Genomic DNA, 15,392 nt, shown 5'->3' with positions numbered 1-15,392 from the left:
CACTACGTCAAAGGCTGAAGGGGAACTAACTTCTTGGGAGATACCAGTGGGAGCCATTCCCCTCTGACCCAACAGGGAAGGCAGAGCCGAGGCTCTAGGAGCCAAAATGCCGAGAGGGATACTGCACTCAGAAATGCTCGCCTCCGACATGCTCAAGGCAATGGCCAGCACTGAGGTACATGGAACTGTCAGTGTGGCCCCTTGACCCCAAGGGTCCTTGGATCCAAGGATTCCAAAACCGATGGTGGGATCAGAGAAGGAGTTATAGGTGAAAAGAAAGGCTGCGAGCTCCCCTCTCCAGAGGGAGAGGACGCAGGCAAGACCCCCATCTGGATTTGGGTGCAGATAAATCTCTGCGTCTTGTCCATCTCCACTTCGCTTAATTTCCAGGTGGAGCGGGAAGAAGATGCCACCAAAATAGCTCTGGAAAGCTGGTGGGGAGAGGACCTAACTGGGGACTGGATAGGGGTTTTCTCCGGCTCTGGGGAGAATCTAAGAGACCATAGCTGAGGAGACCCAGGCCTGGTTGGAGGCCTCACTGTCAGTGGCAGACCTGCCTGAACCGAGCGGTCGGGGGATCTCTTTCGTGGTTTGCCCTCCTTGGCCTTCTCTCCCTCCCTGGACCTCTTGCTGGGAGTTGGAGTCCCAGAGGCTGAGGAGGAGGAAGAAGATGCAGCTGCTGCTGTTCCCTCGAAGGGGGATGAAAGTACTACTGTCCCTGAGGAGGGAAGTAGGCCTTTTAGAATTAGTTTGTCCCTCCTGTCCTTCAGTGCTCTGGGGTTGAACCCTGCATAGATAGGACAGGAGGTCTGAAGGTGCACTGCTCCCAAACAGACTACATACAGTGTGACCATCCACCGGGGAAAGCTTATGGTCACACTCTGTGCATTTTCTGAAACCTGATTTAGGTGCTTCTGACATCCCTAAACACACACACACACACACACACAATAGAAAAGACAGAAAAGAAGCAGAAAGAAAATTGACTGACTGTTGCAGAGAATTAAAGAAAAAAAGTAAAAAAAGAAAATAGAGATTATTACAAAATTTTACTCACAAAGACCCAACTAACGCTAAGAGCTCAGACCACACTTGTTGCTTCACTAGCGGCAAACGAGATCTGAAAGGAGGAATGATACAGGGGGCATTATGGGTAAGGAGAGGAGCTGGGACCTCGGATCAATAGCTGGAAAATGCGGCCGTATCGGATCCAATTTGGATCCGAAACCCACAGGTTGAAGATCAAATTAAGTCAACTACTTCAGATTCAATAGTTCCCATCATAAATTTCACCAAATTGTGTTACTGTTGGCCAGTTCCACTCCAAATCAAGAAAATATCATCTACAAATCATTTATAGAACAACACATCACAGTAAAATGGATTCTTCCTACTCAGGACATGCTTTTGTTCCCAAATGTGCACTACTATATTGGCACAAGTATTAGTCACTGGTGTACCCATCAGCAACCCTTGCTTCTGCATGTAAAACTTACCTTGAAATGTAAATACATTACTGTTAGAAACTTCCTAGTGAGCATGCATAATTCCATAACAGCATCAACACTGTCCCCTTTTTTGAGGGTATAAATGTCAAGCCATTCTGTAACACACTTCACACACCTCAAGTGCATAGTGAGAGATATTAACCACAGTCCCTTTTAGACTCATTGCTGCCTGAATCTGCTGTGAGTCAGTGGCAGCCGATTATTCTTCCCTTTGCCTCATTCTCTTCCTCCAAGTCTTGTTTTGCTGTTTTTTGGAGTGATAGTGAATAGTGCATTTTGTGTAAGCATGGATAGATCTAAAGGGTCTGAAGCAGTTGCATCTTCCGCCTTCACTTCAGCTGCTTTTTCCACAATCATTCACTGTGGTTACTCTGTCACACACAAGGATTTGTCGATGGATGTCACAGGATTTTCCACTACATTCTGGTCCAGTAAAATACCTTCTCAGAATTAAAATCCTTTATATTCCATTTCAATCTCCAAAGTTTCACTGAAACAAGCTTCTGTTCAGAAGATATAACCTTATCAAGCACTACATTAAATTTAGCCTGCTGTATGGAAAACAGGGAGTGTTCTGTAATTTTTTGTTGCAACAAAAATATCTATAATAATCTTTCAATACCAAAAAAACTCATTCATTAACATCATGTAATCAAGCCCAAATTTATGTACAATGCTTGCCATTTCTTCAAAAGTAAAGGATATTTCATACCATAAGTGGGCAGTTTCAATATACGCATCCCTTTCAGTACAATCTGTAATTTAAGTAAGTTTGAAAACTCAGTCTTTGCCATTGCAGCTTCATAAAAGTATAGATTATAGTGTACGGTGTTTATTAAACATGTTTTTAGGTGTTTTAGTGGAGTTACTTGAGCCATATTTTGGTCTACCCAGAGATAATTTCCATGCTTGTAGTCAGGGCTTTGACCTGTGATGAAATTCAAGGGTGGCTGACTTCATGAACTCAGTTTTTGCAGATAAGCACCATACTTGTCCACTGTAAAAAGAATATTGAGATGAAATATTCATCATTCTCATCCAGGTCAAATTTATTTAGATGAGATCAAATTATATTCATTTATACATCTGTTCAGCAGGTGAGTGGGTTGGTGCAAAGTCCTTTTTAAGCCACAAGCTGAGCCAAAGGCAATAACTACAATGTTTTCAGTAGCAACAACCAAAAATGAAGTATTCCATACAATGCTTGCAAATTATATTAGAGATCTCCAGTACCAAAATTATTTGTAGACAGATTAGAAAATTATCGTAGAACCACAAACTGAAGACCAGCAACACAAAATAAAAGAAAAAATATTTAATGAAAATCCAAATCACATGAAACTTCTCTAGCGCCTCGGCCACTTGCCTTTAACAGAGTATATCTCACCATATACGTCAAGTGTATTTATATGTTAACATTGTTCATATTAACCAATTAAACAATTACTTAAAACATTAAACAATAAAACCTTAAAGGCATAACAATCACACAAAACTTTTCCATACACATTCTTGATTAAGTCACAAGATTACAAAATTACCTAAAGCAATTGGTGGGCAAGTTGCAATAACAGGCTATGTAAAACAAAACGAAAAAACACGAGGAATCCTTAAACAATTGAAGGTTTAGATATTAACTAGGGAATTAACTATATATATGCCTTAAAATAATTCAGCAGAAAAGCAAACGATGACTTCCGAAACAGCTGTATAAAAACTATTTAAGTGTTTGCATACAGCTTGCCTGCAGTCAGAAAGGCTTAAAGGGTTTCTTGTAATAGAAGATATGGAGTAACAGGTTCCTGAATCATGAGCAATGAGGACAGAAATCAAGGTCAAATGTATTCATGTTTACACACTGATAAAAAATACTGTTGTATGTCTCCAGATGGCAAAATGGCAATATATCAATGTAATGCACATTACATGACATTGAGGAAAACATCCTGTCAGCGGCATTTTAAACTGAAAGAACTTATTTCAGTAAACTGTAGAAAACCAAAAACTTGGATGATTTAATATAGCTATTTAAGGCTATCCTTTGAACATTATTAGAAGCACCCAATATTACTAGTTTTGATTTAATGTTACTGGCCAAACAGCATGGCTATGAAGGCACAACAGTACAGTGGAACAAAAATGCATATAACAGCTAGTTTTTAACTTGGTTGAATTTAAAAGCAACTAAAAAGATTTCCCTATATATGTGCTGTAAAGTATCTGTGTCTCAAACAAAAAGTAGAAGATGTTATCTTACTGAAATCTAGACACAACTCCAGCATCCTTGTGTAGTCCACAATTACGTTTAAACATAGATTATTATAGTAGCACGACTTCAACATTTCATGTATCAGTTGTAAATTATACAATCAGTCTTAATTCGGTTTACTACCATCAATTCAATTCCTTCACTTGTGTCACAGCCCCAACATTACTTGCTGAATTTTACTGTCAGTGTCCATCATGTTAGTACACTGCTTTAAATAAGAATCCAATAACAGACAATGCACAGATGCAGTAGACACAGCTCTCAAATCCTTACTGAACTAGGATCAGCGACAAAGCTGCAAACAAATTTAACAACCAACACAGCAAAATACCAAGGGCATCAGCAACTGAACTGCTTGACTGATGACACGATCCAAGAAGCTGGTTTCTAGTTCGTTACCATAGTAGGTCTAATACAATGAGAGTGTAGGATGTAGAGTGGTCACTGTTTGAACAGCAGTAGAGGAGCAACTGCCATACTTAAGCTTTAAATCAGTGCAATTCACATAAAGCTGAGCAGTGGCCAAACAATGGTACTGAGATTTTTTGTTAATATGCAGAATTTGCATAGCACACTGAATCCTTTTTGTTTTCTTTTTTTTTTAAACATCTTTATTAAATCAGAGTTAAAACATTGGCATAGGCATTCATACATTAAGAGAAAACAGACCACAGTGACATTTCTTATTATTTTGTTGCAGCATACATGTTTTCTCTTTAACAATTATCACTCACTGCAACATTACATTAATTGCTCAGTTCCTGCCTTCCCTTAATAGAATGCTTTTTTTTTCAAACAGTGACATTTTGATTTATCAGGTGAGTCCTCAATTTTTACTTTCAAATACTTACTACTATTGTAAAACATGTACATAATGTAGCCCAGCTGTGTAGCATGGGGGGGGGGGGGTAGTGAAACCTTGACTACAACTCTGAGAATTCAAGCTCAAGTAGCAGCTTGATTACTGGAAAAGGCAGAGAGGGGAGGGATGCAGTCACCAGCATGGGGGTGACTGTGGCAGTTCCTAGTCGGTCAAATGCTGTTGTGCAAGTTGACTTAACATGACACCAAGGGAAATAGACTTAGGGATGTGGGCATGCTGCTCCCAAGCTGCTACTGGTAGTTGTCATAGGCATATGTGCTGGAGCATGAATTATTGTGGGAGGGAGTAGGAGGCTCCCTGCAGTGATTTGGGGTGAGGGCCATAAGAGAAACACCTCTATAGCTTGCCCCAATATAATGTATGCTGTTGTTTGTGGGGAGGCATCCTGGAGTTTTGCACTTGAGGGACTTGGTACAGTCTTCAAAGAGCCCTGGTCTTGGGGTGAGGGGCAGACTATGACTTGGAATGGGATGAGGGTACCTTCCTCCACTGCAGGCAAGTAAAAGGTGGTGGTATAGCTAGAGGCATGAACTACCCTTATAGCTGCCTAAACAATGGCCCCCTCTGGATGTCTCTCACCACTGAGCTGGGAGATCAAAGGCGTTCCAAGTTCAATGGGGGAGATATGACAGTCAACAGTGAAGGGCCAAACAACACATTAAAAAATTATGCAGTGCAAATACTCAAAAAAGCTGTAAGCAGACTTCAAAAGCATAGAAAGGGTTCCAGTAAAGTTTTAACAACATTTATTTTAACACAGATAACTCACTGCTACAGCAGAGCATGCTGCTGAAGAAAGTGTGTTAAGTACTGAGCAAAGAAGACAGTAGCACCTTCTGCTTTGCTAAATAACAAAAAAATGGTTGTGGTAAGTATAGATGTCATTCTGGTGCCTTTTATGGTGGCAGATATCACACAATGCATGGTGGCACAGTGGCTATACACTGCCTCTCCCTGTTAAATATCACACAATGCATGGTGGCACAGTGGCTATACACTCCCTCTCCCTGTTAAAAAGAACAATCTACAGATGAATCTGAAGAAATGAATTGCAATTTAGGATATTACGACTGGTTATGTCCTGCTTCATGACATAGTTCCAAAGAAACTGCATCTACTACCAGCTTTAACTCAACTCATGTCAAGACAACTTGTCTTTAATTAAAAAACATAACTCATTTAACTACAAATGCTACACTTTTCTAGTACCTGACATCACCAGTGGAAGGAAGCTGATCCATATTTTGTAATATACCATCATCTGATCTGTATGAAGAAGGCTGTCCTTGGGAACGATTTAAGCAAACACTGCCCTCTGAGGTATATCTGTAACAAAGACAAAAAATTATGGATCATGTCCTCTTCACAGTAAATCACAAGTACTTTCCTACATCTTTACATTAGTTGGAAAGCATAACAATATATGAGGGAATTCTAATGGGTAAGAGATGCAGGCTGTTACTTATTAAGAGCATGGAAGGAGATTGTGAGCTTTTCTCCCCGGGCCTCCACTGAAAATGGAAATTATCCAGCTGGACTAGCCCGGTCAACAAATGTAAAATAAAATAAATAAATAAAAATACAATACTGCTCTGTCTGGATGGTCTGCACCTTTCCTTCTAAGCTTTCAAATAATTAGCTTAAACACCATCCTCCCCATAATGCCTTTTTTAGGCAATGCCAAATTGAAAGTACTTCAAACATAGTAAATCAAAAGCAAGAAAATGTAAAGGTGTTGCTGCTCAATGCTGAGTCTAAACAAGAAATTCCACTCCCTACAAGCTCTCCTCACACCAGAGAAAGCTGATGTCTGCATAGTCACTGAGACATGGTTTAACTCCGCAGACAGCACACACACCAGCAGTGTAAGGCCATAACACCTTCCACACTTTCAGACCTGCCACTACACAAACAGGGACTAAAAGTGGAGGCATTTCAGTTTACATCAAAAATAAATATACCTCAAGACTGCTCAAGCAGGACAATGCACTTAGCCTCTCCACATTCAAATAACAATAGGCAAAATCCCATAACACTTCTGTGCAAGCTACAGGTCCCCTTTACAAACCAGGAAAGCCATAACACATATACAAGCTCACTGGAAATGCTCAACATCTAACCCAATACCATATTCACGGGTGACTTTAATCACAACACCAAATGTGCAGGCACAGAGATTACTGGATTTTGTAATCACAAAATCCATGTACCAAACTGTCAATATGCACACGTGCAGAACAAACATACTGGATCTGGTCCTCACTAATATGGGAGAGCACTGCACACAAATGTTCTTTCTGGTAAGGTCAGACCACAAAAAATGGTCTCCTTTGAAGTAAAAAATAAAGCCCAGAACTCTAGCTAACCATGAAATGTTCAGGAACTACTCTAGGGCTAACTTCCTACTATTAAGTGATATCCTGGCAAAATTTCTAGCCCCATAAACCCTGAGAACACTGCTGCCTATGTGGAACTGTTCACAGAAACCCTACGGCAGCATGTTAATAGCTGCACAGAGGAAGCTGTACCCACCAGGAATAAGTACAGCACCAACTCAAAAAACAAGCAACCCTGGTAAAATCAAATCATCAATAGGCTGTATAGCAAACAGAAGAAAATCATGGCAACAATTAGGAAGTGTAGAACCCAGCATGATAAAAGCATTCTCATCAAACAAACTCAGAAAACAAATAAATTCTTCCAAAGTCAAATTTCAGGTAATTTGGCCTGCAGTGCTCACTGTTAATGGAGTCACCAAAACTGATTCAGAATATATAGTAAACCTACTGGCAGACATATTCAGCTTTAACTTTGCCCTGCTCTCCCCTTCAACCTCTCTTCAGGAAAGACCATGAAATATAACTCCCCCTACAGTCACTAGGGTACAGATCCTTAATGCTCTCTCTAAGGCCAAGAGGACTGCATTGGTGGCTCAAAGACAGGACCCAGGTAGTCCAACTCTACCAAGATGCCAGTCACAAGTGAAGTCCTCAGGGATAGGTCCTGGGACCATTCCTTTTTGGCATTTACTTCACTGAAGTCAAAGCCAATGTCAAGGGCCTCTGGCTGACCAAATTTGCAGCTGATTGCAAATGAGCAGTCAGAGAATCCTCCACAGACACTAATGTTCTCCAGGAAGGGCTGATTTCGACAAATAAATTGTGTCAGAACTCTGGACTAAAACTAAATACCAAGAAACAAATAATGGTATCCTTTGGAAAGTCATTCACCCCTGACAATTATCCTATTGATAACGCACCCGTAAGAGTCCATCAAGTAGTCTGGGACTTGGGGACTCTCAAACAGTAATCTAACCTTTGACCATCAAGTGTCTACAGTAGTGCAGAAATAATTCAGTGCAGTACAACTTATAAACAAAGATATGGCATTTAGGTACAAGGAGGTCACTGTTTCACTGCACAGAGTACTCATGAGACCTATCACTGAGTACAATGCCCCTGTTGATACATACACCCAACCAGGCTCATCCAACAACTGGAATGCCCACAGAGGTTCCTCACTAAAAGAATAAAGGGCATAAGTAACATGGCCTCTGCAGACTGCCTCAAAGCCCTATCTTTGTATTTTGTCTCCTACAGGCTGATGAAAGAGATAAGTACATGGCATACAAGGCATTACATCTCAGGCATACAAGGTAATGTCGGACCTCACCCTGATGGATCTTCTACACGTCTGCAAAACAAATAGCACTAAAACTAATCATTCTAAGGATTTAAATCTTACTTGTGCTATAAACAGAACCTGCTGGAGAAGAGGTAAGTATATGAGAGACTATATCCCTATTCACGTGAAGCAGAGTTCTTCCCTAACTCAATTCAAGTATAACTTGGACAACTGGATGGGGAACAGGAAATTCATCCCTTATTTGGCACCTAGGTCTCCAACGGACACAGGCAGCCTGTAAATGTTTTTTCGCCCAAGCCCATGTGTACACTTACCAAGGGTACCAGAACTTGTCAGAGATTTGGGATTCATGGCCATGCTTACAAGGCCCTAGTGTTTGTTAGCCTAGCAAACCCCTATGAACCTAAGAAAAGTACAGTTTTGTACCTACCATAAATGTAGATGTCCAATAGGTATGCATCTGCAGTCTTTACATATGGGCTGTCCTGCCTCAGGCAGCAGATTCCAAAGTCTGGGTCCAGCCGACGCCATCTTCCTCAGTTTTTCTTGCCCCAGATGCCAGTTGCCCTCTAAGTAAGGCTAAATTTGGAGAAATGGGAAAATTCCAAAGATGCACAGTAATAAAAAACAAACACACCATAAAAGATAACCCCAGCTAGCTAAAAAGAGGGATAAGTACCCATAGTATACCACAGAGGGGTAGGAGGGAGGGAAAACCTGACTGCAGATGCATACCTATCTGACATCTACATTTATGGTAGGTACAAAACTGTACTATGTCCTTCAAGGATACATCTGCAGTCCTTACATATGGGTAGAATACCATAGCCCAGCTGGGGGAGGTAGGACCCAAGAAAAGGATGGTGTAGCTAACATGCCCTGCAGGACTGCACTGGCAAAGCCTGCTCTGGATCTGGAATATAAGGGCAAGTTGTAATGCTTGGAAAATGTATGCACGGAGCTCCATGTAGCAGCTTCTAAAATGTCCTTTGTAGCCACTCCTCTTAAGAAGGCTGTGGAGGTGGCTGTTGCTCTGGTGGAATGAGGCCTTATGTTAGCTGGCACAGCTTTACCATGAAAAGAGTAGCAGAACCGAATGCAATTTCCTATCCATTTTGAAATTGTCTGTTTGGAAATTGCTTTTCCTTGTACACCAGCAGCATATGCTACAAAGAGTTGGTCAGTTTTTCTGTAAGCATTAGTTCTGTCCAAGTAGTAACTGTCTGTGGATGTCAAAGTATGCAGAAGTTCAAAGTATGCCTTATTTTGTGGATTTGGAAAGAAGGTCAGCAGGTGAATAGCTTGGTTCAGTGAAACCCTGGATACCACCTTTGGCATGAATGAAGGATTGGTTCTCAAAGAGACTCTGTCCTGATGAAAGGCTGTACTGCCATGAGGGCCTGCAACTCAGATACTCTTCTTGCTGAGGTTATGGCCAGAAGGAAGGCAGTCTTCCAGGATAGGAATTGTAGTTCTGAAGATGCTGCTGGTTCAAATGGAGGAAGAGTTAATTTTTCCAACATGAAGTTAAGGTCCCATGTAGGCACTGGTGGTTTCCTTGGAGGGTTGATGTTTTTTATCCCTCTTAGAAACTGTTTTAGTAGAGGATGAGAGAATACAGGAGGATCAGTGTTGTACTCTGCTGAAATTGCTGAAGCATGAATTTTTATGGAGGAATAAGAAAGGCCATTATGGAGCATTTCAGCCAAGTATTCCAGAATATGTGGAATGCTCATAACTGTCGGATCTTGACCCTTTGTGGTGTTCCAAGTACAAAATCTTTTCCATTTTGCTGAATATGCTTTTCTTGTGGAAGGACTCCGGGCTTCCATGATGACATCCTGCACCCTCTTGGATAGTTTATCCTGGCGAGGAGTCAAGGTATTTTCCAGGCTGTCAGTTGTAAGGTTTTGAGGCTGGAGTGCAGAGTCTTGTAATTGTGTTGTGTCAGTAGAAGTGGCCATTGTGGTAGAAGCCAAGGTTTCGTGCATGACATGCTCCTTAACAGTGGGTACCAGTGTTGTCTTGGCCAGTCTGGAACTATCAGAATTACTTTTGGTTGCTCTGTCCTGATCTTCAGTAAGACCTTGGTCATCAGTGACAGCGGTGGGAATGCATATACTGTTAGAGTATTCCAGCTGAAGGAGAGGGCGTCCACCTTCCATGCTTGAGGATGGTATGTCCTTGTGCAGAATTTCCTCAGTTGATGGTTGTGGTGGGAGGCAAATAGATCTATGTCCGGCCTTCCCCATGATTGTGTTATCTGGAGAAAGATATCTGGGTGTAACATCCATTCGTGTGGATCCATGATGTTTCTGCTCAGGCTGTCCGCCAGTACATTGTCTTTTCCTGGTACAAACTGGGATTGTAGCTCTATATTGAGTTTTAGGGAATGTTCCCACAGATTCATCGCCATCCTGCAAAGAGGGTATGAATGGGTACCTCCTTGCTTGTTTATGTACCACATAACTGTAGTATTGTCTGTCCTTATTAACAGGTGATCTTGGTGCAGGAAGTGCTTGAAGGCCTCGATGGAATGTATCACTGCCAGCATTTCCTTTTGGTTGATGTGCAGATGTAATTCTTTTTGTGTCCATTGTCCTTGAATGCACCTGCCCTCCATGTGTGCTCCCCATCCATGATCTGAGGCGTCCGTTGTAATGGTTTGGCTGGCATGCGGCTTGCTGAAAGGCAGGCCTATGTTTGACTGGCTTGCTTTTGCCCACCACAGTAATTCCTTTTGAAGGCATGGAATAAGGGGGATCAGAGTTTCTAGGCTGTGACAGTGCTGAGACCATAAACTCCTTAGGTACCATTGTAGTTTCCTCATACGTAGCCTTGCTTGTGGAATCAGAAGAATGCAAGATGCCATGAAACCCAGGGCCTGCAGGATTTTCCTTGCAGTTAGCTGGGTCTGTGTTGTCAGATTTCTGAAATAATCCGGTAGTTGTGCTTGTTTTTCTTCTGTGAGAAAAGCCATTTGGGTGTTTGTATCCAGTTTTGCACCCAGAAAAATTATACGTTGGGATGGAACAAGTCTTGATTTCTGAATGTTGACTGTGTATCCCAAGGCCTGTAGTAGTCGGATGGCATAGTTTAAGTGTTTTACCAGTGTTTGCTGGCTGTCCGCTTGTATAAGGCAGTCGTCCAGATATGGGTATATTTGCATCCCCTGAAGTCTGCAATGTGCAATTATTGATGCCAGGCATTTCGTGAATACTCTGGGCGCAGTAGATAAGCCAAAGGGCAATGCTGAGAATTGATAATGCTCTGAACCTGCAAGAAATCTGAGGTGTCTTCTGCAACTTTGTCTGATAGGGACATGCAGGTATGCCTCCTTGAGGTCTAGAGTTACCAGCCATGACCCCTTGCCCAGCATGGGAAGGAGTTGCTATAAGGTCAGCATTTTGAATTTTGGCACAATGAGGTAAGTATTCAGTGCGGACAAGTCCAGAATAGGTCTCCATTGCTTTTCTTTTCTTGGAACAAGGAATAGTCTGGAATAAAATCCTTGGCCTTGTTCTGTGAGAGGAACCTTTTCTATTGCTTTCATTTGTAGTAGTTTGGAAATTTGTTTTAAAGCCTCTGCCCTTTGGTTTGGTGGCAGGTTTGGCATGCCTTGTCTTTTTGGTAATGTATTAAATGGAACCTGTATCCTTTGTCTATTATTTGCAGTGTCCATTTGTCCTTTGTAATACTGTGCCAATTTTTTGAGAATAAAGATAGCTTTCCGCCCAAAGGTGCTTCCAATTGAGCCCTGGTTGGTGGGGTCAAGGTCAAGTCATTGAGATGGTCCTTGTGTAGTAGTTGTAGGCCCTGCAGCACCTCTCTGGTTAGGAGGCTGCCACTGACGCCCTCTGTAGGAGCCTCGAGCTTGCCCTCTACCTCTGGCACGCCTGTTTCTGCCTCTTTGTGACCTGTCTGTGTCCGGAAAGGACCAATTCTTGGAAGGCCAATTTCTACTGAATCTTGGTGGTTGGACCTGGAGAAAATCTTTGACTGTTTGTACAGATTTAGCCTTTTCCTCAAATTTCTTTAAGACCTCCTGAGCCGTGGAGCCAAATAACTTTTGTTTTTCCAACGGTGCATCTAGAAGCTTTGCTTTAACATGATCTGGCAGAGATTGTTCTTTCAGCCAAGCATGTCTCCCTGTCATTGCTGACCTACATGAAGCTTCCAATGCATCATAACCACACTGCAAGAAATGGTTGCTAACCTGCTGGGAGTTATGTACCAGATCCTGAAGTGCCTTGCGATCTAGGGGTTCAGGTGAAGATAGTTTTTTATGCAATTCATCTAACAAATACTCTTGGTACTGTAGCATATGGAATTGACAATTCAATGCCCTCATAGAAAGAGTGGCAGAAGTATACACTTTTTTACCCCATCTCTCTAAAGCCCTGGACTCCCTTTCAGAAAGAAGTGGATTTTTGGTAGTGGAGGTAGTAACCCCTTTAGGGCCCTGGGAAATAGTTTCTGGGTCAGCAGAGTGGCCCTTGTAAAGGAAGTGATGCGAGTCCGGGACCCTGTAGTACCTGTCGAGTTTGATAGGAGCCAGAGGAAGGGAGTCTGGTGAGATACTAGACTCAGAGTACACATCATCAATGACATTTAAAACAGGAGGAATAGCCAAAGATCTATGCTGAGGTAAATGCAAAAAAGTCCTTAACCTTTTCCTGGAATCAGAAAATTCCTGGCCCTGCCATTTGAAATGCTCTCTCATGGAGTGAAGTGTCTCCCCAAAGGACAACTCTTCAGGAGGGGAGGCCGAGGGAATAGATTCCTCTGCATCAGAAACCTCATAGGCCGTGAAGGCCTCCTCCTGGTAGTCTGATAGAGCAGAGTCTTCTGAGGCCTCATCAGAAGACTGGGGGTCTGTGTGCTCAACCATGGGCCTTTTGTCTAGAGGAGGGTGAGAGCCCCTGTCCGGATGCGGCTGAGAGCCCCTAATTAAGGAAATAAGGTCCTCAGCTAAAGTTAAAATCTGTGAACCTGTAGTGGATCCCTGAGGAGTAGTCTTGGGAGGGAGAGATTTTGGCTGTTTAGCAGCTTTAGCACGTGAAAATGCCTTAATGGACATGGATGCAGGAGGCCTGGCTGCCCCACGTGCTGGGGTAGTTTTATCTAAAGAAATGGTGTCGGTAGTTTCCAAAGCACCGGTTTCCGAGGGGAATTCTATGACCGACTCAGAGAAGGCCTCCGGGGCCGAGGTTGTCGGTTGTGCGGTTTCGTCGGTCAGAAGCACCGAGGATTCTGTATGTCCTTGTCCTTCCGTTTTTTGGTTAAATGAGTAGTTGGAAGCTCCGACGGCATCTTATAACAAAAACTATCCCCAAAAAATTCCTCTGCAAACTTCAGAGTGCGTCTGTTGAAGGAGGCACAGGCTGCACAGGCCGAGACGTCGTGGTCTGGGCCTAGACAGGGGAGGCAGTAAGAGTTGAAATCCTTATGAGGTATTTGTTTTTAAACAATTATTCACTTTATCTGACATTGGCTGAGGCAAGAAAGAGTCCCCAACTTTTGAAGTCTTGGTAGCTGAATTTACAGGAGCTGGCCGACCAGCACTACTGATTCTGCGCAAGAAAGACTGAGGAAGATGGCGTTGGCTGGCGCTTTTATATCCCAGCCCAGACTTGGAATCCGGCCGACCGAAGGGCTGGACAACCCATATGTAAGGACTGCAGATGCATCCTTGAAGGACATCTGGGTACACAGGCACCTGGAATTATAAAACAATACGTTAGCAAGGACATACGGCTCATGGCTAGGCTTAAAAAGGCCTTAATAACTGTTAACCTAGTACACACCTATGAATCTAAGAAAGTGGGTACACAGGTACCTAGAATTATAAAAAAAATAGGTTAGCAGGGACTTAAAGGAAGGCATGAATCTGACATGACCATTAAGAATATGATACAAAGATGCTTCATAAAAACATTACTATTAATCTTGCTGAGTGCACTTATCTGTTTACCAAAGATGGTTCAAGGGGACTAGAACTTCCAGACACTTCTCTATTTTTTTCTTGGTGGTTTCTTACCACACACACTTCATGCAGAGAGAGAGAGAGAGAGAGAGAGACCTCCTGCATCTCTTTTCTCTATAACTGTAAGGTTGTGAAGGTATGGGTTAAGTTACAGAAAAAAATGTTCAGTATTTGGTACACACTGATTCTGACTAAATGGTTTGCAAATATGTTCTTGACTGACTAAACATATATCCATCATCATTTAAAAGACTGAAATTGGTGATGTGGAGTGGATAATGTTTCCTGCCTATCCCACTCAGTGAAGTGCTTTGCTGGAGCTTCACAAGAATAATAAAAAAAATTAAGAATTTGCCAAGGGAAGACCTGCTACATGCAACTCCTCTCAATGATAAGCAAGAGTATGGTTTCAGAAGACAACAGTGCTATATGATACCAAATAGAAATGAAAGTCATAGCAACAACCAAAGAAAGTTCAGGAACATATACAAATACACAATTTAGTTTAGACAGTTTATTAAGTTAATTTTCACCACTCAATACTGAATGTTAATTAACAAAAAAAAAAAACATACTGGAACATTTCTGAGAATAAAAACATAACCTGGTGCCTTCTGTGGTGTATACTTGTTAAAGGTAAGCTTAATATATGTCAAGAAATGATAGCAATCAAACTGAGAGTAAACTGTCAATACTAGCATTGAAACTATCAGAAGGCATCACTAAATACACATACATGGTGTCTTAACTAACTTTAGGAGCTGCCTTGTAATGATTCACATGGTGGTTGCATCTCTGTTACGCAAGGTCATGCAATAATGACTGCACTGATTCTACTAATTCTATCTATGTCTCACAGGGTGCTATTTGTGCCAGACAGACTGCAACAGAAAGACGTTACGACTGACAATGCAGCTCTATACCCAATGATAAAAAATCAACTCATCAGAAAAAAAAAAAAAAAAAGTCTCTTGATCAGCACTGACTTCCTATAGACAGATGATGAAGTGTTACTTCCTGGAAGCTAGGATGCTTATCACAAGTAATAAAGCAACAGAACTGGAAACCCATAATACACCAATAAACTGATAAATGAACAAA

The 15,392-nt window shown here is 41.9% G+C and overlaps 1 protein-coding gene across 2 annotated transcripts in view; it reads right to left on the bottom strand.

The window, feature by feature from the left end:
* The window catches only part of SZT2 (SZT2 subunit of KICSTOR complex), a 3,556,133-nt gene that overhangs the window by 2,117,239 nt on the left and 1,423,502 nt on the right, over positions 1 to 15,392 (bottom strand). For both annotated transcript variants that reach the window (XM_044085412.1, XM_044085413.1), the window contains exon 34: positions 5,870 to 5,986. In XM_044085412.1, coding sequence (XP_043941347.1) covers positions 5,870 to 5,986 — 117 coding nt within the window. The remainder of the gene's footprint in view (positions 1 to 5,869; positions 5,987 to 15,392) is intronic.

Source organism: Protopterus annectens, chromosome 10.part0 (assembly GCF_019279795.1).
Source record: "Protopterus annectens isolate FY-2018-M chromosome 10.part0, PAN1.0, whole genome shotgun sequence".
Taxonomy (NCBI): Eukaryota; Metazoa; Chordata; order Ceratodontiformes; family Protopteridae; genus Protopterus; species Protopterus annectens.
The sequence above is the reverse complement of the archived record's forward strand: the minus strand, read 5'-3'. Positions and strand labels throughout refer to the sequence as shown.